Here is a 10,644-nt window from a genome sequence, read left to right as displayed (position 1 = left end):
GTTCCGTCGGGGAGCTCATGGGTCATGATCAGGACTCCCTCTATGGCCAGTATTGAAACTGCTTTTGTTTTTCTGTAAAGTGGGCGGATGATTGCCATGCCCTTGATTGGAAAGGCCGTGATAGGCGGCGTGATACCACATGATTTTGAAGAACAGTAACTTTTAGAGGTCAAGAGAAACTATAAAAGGCCGTCTTTCTCATTTTTGTGGTTGTTATTTATTTCATGATATCGCGTAGCTGTCTCCCTTTCTTTTATTTAACTATACGCATCGGGGACAGCTATTCGGACTCTAAAATTTTACAATGCCATCGGTTTATGGTATGGATGGATTAATTTTCAAGTTCAATGAGTAAAGGTTTTTGCTATCGTGCTTTTGTGAAAATTAAACATTTGATATTACCCCACAGAATTAAAACATGGATAAATCCTTTTGGGTAATTAATTTCTCTGTGCACCAATATTTGCAAAGCTTTAGAGCTTCCTTCAATTGAGGTAACTTTGAGCAAAAGATATAGTCTTACAGTTTTGAGGCACACATTTTTATTTGGGTGTGGGTTATCCTGGTACAATGGTTCTTTTTTCTGTAATAGCCATTTTGATGTAATGAACGAAAGCGATAAAATCAAGGCAAGTGAACATAATTGATGCATACAAAAACCATCCAGCGTAAAGGATAAAGTTTACTTCAGTGCTCTGACAAGATTGACAGGTTTCTTGATCATATTATGACCTAATTGTGTTTACCTCACAGAAGCTTACAAAATAGCCTTGAAAACAATTCGACAATCGACAAGGAGTCCTACAACAAAGATGAAACATCTTGAAAAAAATACATTCACTTACAGCCCCTGGTTTAATAGTAGAGATCTGCCGCTCGGATGCTCAAGGGGGGGGGGGGGGGGTGCGCCATCGAGTGACGGATCTTTCAGTCTACCTGGTTAGCTGCTACATACAGAGCTTTCAATCTCTGACCCAAACTGGTGCGTCCTCAAAAAAGCACAACTTCTTCTGTTCCATAAATTTCGGGATTAGTACAAATTTGTTGGGAAAACTCACGAAACTGAGGAAAGACCAAGATTATCAATCTCTGGAGCTGAATTACTTGTCGAAGAGATAGAAAAATAAGCAGAAAGCCTTTAGATGCGTGTGCACACACATATGATATTATTATTTTATTTCATTCTTGCTGTGACTAAGAGTGAAGTTTTCAATTCACTGAAATTTAAATAAACTGTAAGCGGTAAAACAGTTTCATATGAAGAAGTGAAGAAAATAAAATTTCATTTCATCTAGAGCAGACTTGTGACACGGTTGACAGTGGCAGTGTAAGATATCCAAATAGCAAACTTTTCACAAATGTACATATACTTCATCTGTAGCGGTGTTAATTGGCTGAGTAAAAGTGATCATTATAAACTGCAGAAACCAATGATAATATAAGTATATGCACTTTGACTTAATAAAACATACATATTTCAGAAAACTAGACATCTCTAAACTTACTTGTGGACTGTAAAAGAGAGTTGTTTCTTAATTCAAAATCTTCAATGAATACTAATTACATACAGGGTCTACAATTACCTATGGCATATGTCTGACAGCTGGATAAAATTCCCTCAAATAATGAAAATATAGTGGTTAAAATACATTTACAATGCAACTATTATTATAAAAAACATATTGAATAACTCCTACATCGAATAATAAATGTAATACATTACATGTGTACTGGTGATCTTATACTTAAAATATCATAAAGTTAAGAATTATTTTCAAGGTATCACAAGATTTAAAATATAAACTTGAACTGGTAATACTAGGTTATCACATGCAGAAAAAATATTAATCTGCTGTATTATCTTTCCTACTTGGTTATAAAACAATAAACTGTTGTTTTCAAGTAATGGATTACCAGTAATTTGGAATTCCAGCTGAATTTGTTTAACATCTTGTAATTGAATGACAGTATTGAAATATCTGTACAACAAAAAGTCAACACTCGTTTAAGATATCATGGTGAAACAGTGAAGTTAAAAATAAACAGGAGTGTTGTCAGCAGTGTAAACGTTTCAAACGCTGATTGCTGGATTTCAGAAAAGAATATTAAACTTTCAAAAAACTTTGAGACTGCTTGGATGTGCTCAACATGCTGAATTTACTTTGCTTTGCAATTCTTTGGACTTTGCAGTTGATGCTTTGAAGTTCAATATTAACACTGGTGCACCCCTTTAAAGGTAACTGTAAAAGCCTGTGAAGTGTGTAAGACAAATCTTGCAGAAGTAACAAGAACTTGGACACTTGAATAAAATACAACGCCTTTGCCTTCAAATAATTTCAAAGGCATCCTTATCTTCAGCATTTCCTAGAGAACACAAATTAATATATGACAATGAGAATTATATCTCCTATCTCTTATTTGAAAGATGTACATCAAAAGAATATGAATCTGAATGTCAATTTTTCAATAGAATCTAACCTGTATATATTTCAGACACACTTAAACCTGACGTCTTTTATGCACAGCTAGTAATTATAACAACTATTTGTGCTAGACATTATTCAAAAGAACTATTTTAAATTTATGAATCAATAAATCCTATCTTTTCCTTCAATAGTTGCGATGTCTTTCCACGTCATGTCAATTACTGTTATACTGGAAATGTGTGAATATAACATTCCATAGTTTGTTTGCGTCGACCAGCTACCATTCCATAATGGCTGTGTCCTGAAGAACACTGAAAAAAAGCAAATTATTCATTTTTGGTGCCAAAATTAGGTCATCTTTGATAATATGTACAAGATCTATGATCCAGAATTAGACAATACATTGTTGTATGTAGCCTGTTTCAGACTTCTTGCAAATGTGCAAACATGCAGATCTCTCTCTCTCTCTCTCTCTCTCTCTCTCTCTCTCTCTCTCTCTCTCTCTCTCTCAAATTTACTTATATGTTGACATGGCTGTCAAGCTAGAGTACATTATAGAGATACCAAAAAACATACCCCATTTCTTGTAGAGTTTTTAGTAACGCAGGCTTCATCCACAACCTTTTCTTGGCACGAGTCATTGCTACATACAACAGATTTAGCTCATCTTCCAGTAAATCCCCTGTAAAGCAGAACATACAAAGTCAGAGGTCTGCATGAGTCACGAACACTATAAATTACTGGAAACTAAGCTAGTCCCGATGTGCACATAAAAGTATAGGGACTTACATATGGTATTCATTCACATTCGTCTTTGTGTAATATGTGGAGTTGTTTATGTCAAATCGCCATAGACTGTAATGGCCAAGTAGCACGTAAATACTCTTAAACTTCATCCACGCGAAGTAGACATAAAATATTTTAAAAGTACAATGCCAAGGTGACTGTTACAAAAATGAAAGTACTGAAAGGTACATCCTTCATACATCGATATTTGAACTAGTCATGGCTGGTAATAATTGACAAAAGAAGCCTCGAAGCTTGAACCGCATATATATATATATATATATATATATATATATATATATATATATATATATATATATATATATATATATATATTATATATATATATATATATTGAACCGCTAATATATATATGATGTAGATCTAATCAAACCATTTCATTACAGTGATTTGTAAATTTGTATCATGACTGTTTAGGATTTGAAAGATTTTCGAGTGTCATCACTTACCAGTGTTTGGCGATGATTCTCTAGAGTTGAGAAAGTCGTCCGTCAACTTGACAGTGTCAAACTCCAAACCCTTGGCTTTGTGAGCTGTCGTCAACACAACATCTGTAAGGAATAAACGAAATTACATGTGAGATTTATAAAGTATAAAATAACTCATCATGCCCAGATGGTTCAATCATCAATTATGAACCTCATTTTCTTATACACAACAGCAAGCCCCATATTTTCCATTCTGATATTCTTACTTATCAATGTAGGTAGTCATTGGACATTATTCACACATATGCATAATAAGATATGCTTTTGTTACATGTGTAAATTGATGATCTTTAACATACAAGTCTAATTATCTCTTTCAAAGTCTTTACAACACCTTGAAGATTCTACGTACAAATCGTGTAACGTATAGGGCGTTTGTGTAGGAAGTTGTTCATATATGCAAATTATTCATCAATTTGTACATATATACATATATAGGCAAGTATAAGGTTACCAAACCTTTTGTTTTTGGCACAAGGTTATCACTTTACATTAGTGCAAGACGATGAGACAAAGCTGGAAAGTAGGTCATATCATTTGAAATAAAAGTTAATAATGCAATAATAGTTTGTAATAAAACAATTAACTCACTAGCAGTTTTAATGTTTGTTACAAATCTCTTTCTTATCCTTTCACAATATTCGTGTATCTTACTTCCGTGAGTTTCAACAATCTGTATCCTGGGCAATAATTCGGAGTCCTGTGCATCATTTGCATATTCCCTGAGAGCATCAAAGGATCCAAATTTCTTGATGAAGCTATTCTTAATTTTCTTTCCATCTGAAAAACATTCAATATTTCCATTATTACACTTATCGTAGAAATTTATCTCAGGATGCTAGCTTTCAAATGTTCGCTTTTCAGAGTTTTCATGAAAAATTAAAGTAGTAAAATAGGTCGAAAATTACCAAGTGTCAAATAACACAAATATTGTACAAAGACAATGTGACGAAATTGATTGCGTATATTCCATCTCATCAATACAAGTAGTGTGAAAGCACCTCCTTTTGGCCCTATGGAAGTCACTGTTATATGAATTGTAAAGTCACATAAAAACGACTTAGCATTAATAAATTATAACTTTTGATATCATGAAAACTATAGTTTATGTGACAATAGTTCTTACTTTCAATGAAATTTTGATAAGTTTTGTTTTCGAAAATAAATATAATTTCTGGTTTGTTTGTTTGTTTGTTTGTTTTTCATCTTAAAGTATGCTGAAATACAATATATTTGCCTTACAAGCACATAGTGCTATAACCTTGTGCTCTATGAAAGTTGGATACAAGGCATTTTACATGCATTGATTTGGTAGTGGAATAAAATGTATTTTTCGAATACAATAAAAAATGTTGAATATTACACCAAAATAAAAATTGTCCTGAAACACTATTATCATAATCAAACTGTTACATTAAAATATGAACTGTACCTTTACAGAACAAACTGTATATAGCTTCTACTGTAGTTAGGAGATCTACCAGATATTTCCTTCCCTGAAAAATGTAATGGAAAAATAACTGTTCACTCATGATGCATTGAATATTTCTTGAACTTCAGAAAGCAATCAGAATATCCTTGAATAAGTGCATCTTTCATAAGACAGCTTACCAGAATGCATCAAGTACATGTACTGAAATCATGCACTTCCACATATTGCAAGTTCCATTTGGTGTTTGGAACATTGAACTTAATTTCAGGAGTAACAAGATTTTGTTGAACAATCGAGAGAGACTTCATACCAGTGACAATGTTAGTTTCAGCTTCAAACACAATTTTGGGGGTTTTTTTCATTTTATCCGGATGGTAATCATTAAGTCATGAAATGAGAGAACTTTTGTGTGTAATCATTTTATTTTCCAGACTAAGATAGAAAGCCACTGTACATACCCCAACAAAGGCAATTGTCCTGGATGTACTTCCATCGGCCAGTACAACAGCTTCGTTGAATAAAGTGAAACTGTTTCTCGTGATAATTGCTACCTGACCTTTGACATCAGCATGAGAACTGTCATCTTCAGGGAATGAATTCGATTTATCAACAAATATATGATAGAGACGCAACAAGGTGTTAGGCAAATCAATCTTCTATCGCACTTAATGTATGTGTAATGAAAACAACACATTTATGATGGAGCCACATTATGTGTACAATCAGATTGTAACACAACCTTGTGACCCTTTTTGTATTTCACAGTATTTATGACTATTGCATCGGGGAAAATATCCCTAAAAGTGCAAAGCAGAAGGCAAAAACTGAGAGTAAACTGTTACCTAAATACTCTTTTCATCATAAATAAATATACTGCGGTGACAAACTTCAATGACGATAATCATGACAAAGTTCCTTTGCATGACAGATGATTTAAAAAAGAGGATTTAATAAGTCAGCAAAGATAATTGCTTTCAGTTGAGCTAAAGCTATTCGATTCAATTCTTTGTTAAATCCTACTTGTTTCTAACGAGTGCCAAGTAGCAGCAATGCAATGGTGTACAAACCTCTTTTGGTATTACCAACTATAGTCTTCTCAGTAATTCCCTTCAAAATCTCCAACAGACTGGATACTACATAGCCTATCTGTGGTCCAAATCGAAATGACTGAAACAAAGAATATAAAAGTAGAAATTCTACTTGTAACATTAATTGAAAACGATCATACACATAGTTTGATTTGGCTCATACACTTAAATGGCATTTAAGTTTACACTGGTCGAAGCAACTTTGGTTAATACTCATAATATTGGTGAGCATTGTTGAAAATGACGAAAATCACAAAGATGAATTTAAATTTGGAGTGGTACAAGATTTTAGTATACTGTACACACGCAATTAAACTATATTGATTAAGTATATATCGTGTGTGAGTGTGTGTTTATATCTCGGAGTAGCATATCAAGGGCACTCTGCTACATAGTGTAAAGAAATAGCACCTTCAAATATTGAAATACTAACACAATGAAGCACGAAAATAAATGATCCATGTAAAAGGTTATGGTACCAAGACTGACCTGTGTAAGGTAAAAAACCTTTGATGATGGTGCATCTCTTAGAGCATTCCTTGCAGCTTTGAAAGAATGGATGTGTTGATGTGGATCACCCACTAATATCTTGGGACAGTCCTGGCGAAGTAAGATGTCTTGAACAGCTGTGAAGCAAGGATGTTGATATAATTTGAGTTAGGATTTTGAGGAGCATTTATATGAAACTAAAACTAACTTGCCATACAATGCCCTCCAATTTTACACAGATCAGTAGAGAAGTGCTAAGGAAAAGAAAATTTTTAAAGGAAAACCTACAAGAGTATAGGAGCGTGTATTTGTGGAAATCCTGAGTTCATTTGCATTGATTGTTAAGAGTCCAATATGACCTGTTCTTAAAGAAGAATTGATAGAAAATAGTATATTACCAGGTGTGCAATCTTGTGCTTCATCAATTAGAATACAATCACACTTGTCCAGGGTTGGTTTCATCAGCTGGTACAGCTTCAAATATCCTGAATATTATGGAAATAATATATGAGTCATATATGAATGACATGGTCCCAATAATGGTTTTTGGCCATCTCCCACGATTAACAGAACTGTACATTGAAGCAATTGATGAGTATTTATAAACAATGGATACCAATTCGTTGAATATTGGTGGGTGGATGATAGTGTAAAATGCATTGGTTATGCTCATTATATATTTCAATGTTTCTTGGTTTCCATTATATTAAAATAATCCTGAAATGTCGTCAAGTGTTCTGAGTAATAGCATAAACTAGTCGAAGCACAGTTTGACAATGCATCATTTGTTTAAATGTGCAGCTCCATACTTCTCCTTTGATAGAAAAACATAAAGTGTTAGTGGTATATCATACATAGGACACTTTCATAGATAACTTACCATCATGGGTTATCCAAATTTTTCTATTGGAAGTGTCTTGCATTTTCTTCCAAATACGTTCAGCATCACGAACAACATCCTGTTTGTCAATAGCTTCCATTAGACAAAATCACCAACTGTTTTAAAAATATTGTATTCACAGACTGATTTCCTACTCAGGGTTCAATATGGTTACTCTATCTAAAAGAGGTAGAGTAACCATGGCAAAATGCATTACTTTAAAGACCAACCAATCGCTCACTGATTGTATTGTTTTAAAAAAAAACGATTATCGCAAATAAATTGATCGCTAGCAGTGGCTGGCATTTCTTCATCATTTTTGTCTTGTGTACATTTCTACAATACGTATGACACAGTTAAAACAGAGACATTATGATTTTTGTATAGACCATGTGATTTCTGGCTTCATTGATTGGTGGCACAAATTAACACATGTATTCGCAAAACCTTCAAACATCCTGCTCGGTATGGAAAATGATAAACATTTACAATAAGCGGGGAAAGTAGAAATGGATTTTGGTATTTGATAAATTCGTCAGAATATTTTTAACACATCAAAAATGAATAATATGAAAAATGTGAAAACTACCTATATTTTACTTCTAGTAATAACACTGTCTGTTTCTTCCATTTCATAACTGGTGTGTATTATAGAAAAGACTACTTGCCTTTTTATCATCATGTGACAGAAGAATCATCTCCCCTCCTCGGTCACAATATGATTTTGGTGTATGGTCCACTGATATTTGTTCATCAGTCGATGCCAGATATGATTCTATGGTATCCTTGACCAGTTTCGCATTGACATACTTCTTCTTGAGTTTCGTTTCAACAGCAGAAGAAGTCCCATCGTCTGTGTCTGTTGGCACCGGCAGTTCTCTTGCCACATGGTAAGCCTTGATTTCTGCCGCAAGCTGCATCTTGTATCTGCGATGTATTTTTGTACATTTCCAATCTTTTATAATCCCCCTTATTCATTAATTGATCTTCTGATATTTACATGTGTTCTTATACCGTGCACACAGGATTCCATAGAGATACCATGGGAGACAAGAAACTCAGTAAAGTCATGTTCCCTCTGATTTCCAATTAAATCACATGACTAAGCAAATACTGTACAAAACACAGCAAAATGGGAAACAATGGCACATACCTTTTTCCAGTTGTATTATAGGCAAGTGAGTACATAGTTTTGCAGGTAACATTTCCCGGGAACGACATTTTCTCGTTTTCTTGTACAAATCTAAGAAAACATAACGCAAAGAAGAGTGACAATACCTTGCTTTTCATTGCGGTGGTGGCATTAAATTTCATAAAAACCAACAACAATAAAAACAAATGATTGACATACGAATACTACCAAGTACACACCAACTTGATGTATGGTGGCTCACTTCACTCATATCATTTCAAATTTAATAGTAATTGATGAGGGTACGCTAGAGTTTGTTAGTTTAAGTTTTGAGTTATCCAAAGCTATCAGACTTAAGCGAACCGCACACTGTTCAGGAATGAACCTAAATGGGTATGTCGATTCATGTAATTGTGAAAATTCTTTACTACTCACTGCGAGATAAGTACCACATGCGAAGAAAGTAGAAATGCTAATGTGCTATTAAAGGTGGAAAGAATGACAAATAAGCTTATACGTACTTGTCACAGCATACATTAAGGAACTTCATGTTTGGTCTTCGCTTCGTGTATTCAATTAGAGTTTTTGTTTTTCCTGTGCCTAGGATACGCATGCAAAGATAACTGAATGGTAAATGGTTTGCCATTGTGTATGCAATTTTTTTTGCTTAATTTTCAGCTTCGAATTTCACTCATACGTCATACTTTAATTAATTTGAAGGTAATAGTATCAGATATTCGCCGTGGGCATGAACGTGTCGAAAAATTAACTTTCATCATGTAAGCATTTTTTCTGCATACATTGAGAACGGACAAAGAGCATAATGTTGGTGTACAAATTCGAGATTTATTTCTGTAGGATAGAAAAGATAGCTATTGGCAAAATGCTTACCGTAAGTAACCCTTTACACAACTAATATGAACTGTTGACGTATAAACCTTACCAGCAAATGCCATAATCTTCAAGATTTCATTTTTCTCAAGTTTATACTTGATAATCCTGAGTTGCTCGTATGTAAATCGGGGACCGCTCCTGTCAAATGAAACCATTCGTTTCATTGCAAAGGTGGAACAAAACAACCATCTGGTAGCCATATTAGATTCAACACGAAACAAAATCAACGGTGATATTTACATCCTATCTTGTTCTACTATGACCAAAAACAAACTTGATATGCCAGTTGGGTTGGGGTGGGAAGCAATGGGTAATTAGACACAATCGATAGGAACTAAATAACTGGCAAATATAGTTTTGTTAACATTCTTGGCTGTGGCATTTTTGCGTTATACAACTCTTTCTAATGAATCAAAGTACAATCTACGCTCTGCAAAAGTGTTACTTTAAAAGTTGCACTTGCCTGAACCCTACCAGTGACTGCTGTGCAGTGCCGCTGTACCTTACCAAGGACTGTTGTTTACTTCCACCAGAAATACTTTGGCTCCAGGTATCCGGACAGGACGTCGACGCTTTCATATTTTCGTAGTGGTACAATGCATAAAACAGCCTATAGTGAATTCTGAGATTGATACTACAGGGTCAGTTCTTTACGTTCTCAACCGAAAGAAATCTCTTTCATGGAAACAAATCTTAAAGTTCTATCGACTTTTACTATTAATATGTTGCCACTGTTTTGATTGTGGAATTTTCAAAAAGATTGTTTACTAGCGCGAGGCTAGTACATTTGTATTTCTTCCTGGTTCAGGGGGACGTACATCCTAAAAGAAAACGAAAATACTGGATAATTTATCACAAACAATGGCAGATTATTTTTTAGTCAACATTGTTTTTAGTAGCAGTTTCTCCACCGAGTTCTATGCTCTTTTCATGGCAACAATTTCAGATTTGGCCTATTTAACGTATTAAAACGCTACGCGTAAAACCTGTTAAATTCATTTGACAATG

At 34.2% G+C, this 10,644-nt stretch overlaps 1 protein-coding gene across 1 annotated transcript; it reads right to left on the bottom strand.

The window, feature by feature from the left end:
• Window positions 1-1,196: 1,196 nt before the first annotated feature.
• On the bottom strand, window positions 1,197-5,253 carry LOC139152855 (F-box DNA helicase 1-like). The gene is made up of 5 exons (XM_070726207.1): window positions 5,154-5,253; window positions 4,313-4,501; window positions 3,683-3,784; window positions 3,003-3,108; window positions 1,197-2,737 (listed from the first exon to the last, which is right to left on the bottom strand). The coding sequence occupies exons 1-5, from the start codon at window positions 5,251-5,253 to the stop codon at window positions 2,704-2,706; spliced, it is 531 nt and encodes a 176-aa protein (XP_070582308.1). The 3' UTR covers window positions 1,197-2,703.
• Window positions 5,254-10,644: the final 5,391 nt, after the last annotated feature.

This window comes from Ptychodera flava, chromosome 16 (assembly GCF_041260155.1).
Source record: "Ptychodera flava strain L36383 chromosome 16, AS_Pfla_20210202, whole genome shotgun sequence".
NCBI classification, from domain to species: domain Eukaryota; kingdom Metazoa; phylum Hemichordata; class Enteropneusta; family Ptychoderidae; genus Ptychodera; species Ptychodera flava.
This window is presented reverse-complemented; position numbering and strand designations above follow the sequence as displayed.

What these genes read in the sequence shown, in the direction of transcription:
- LOC139152855 (XM_070726207.1), bottom strand. Translation starts at nt 5,253, where the DNA reads ATGAGTGAACAGTTATTTTTCCATTACATTTTTCAGGGAAGGAAATAT. An exon ending in ATACAGTTTGTTCTGTAAAG is followed by an intron (nt 4,502 to 5,153) that starts GTACAGTTCATA and finishes AATGTTTTTCAG; the next exon opens with ATGGAAAGAAAATTAAGAAT. An exon ending in AAAACTCTACAAGAAATGGG is followed by an intron (nt 2,738 to 3,002) that starts GTATGTTTTTTG and finishes GCTTTTTTTCAG; the next exon opens with TGTTCTTCAGGACACAGCCA.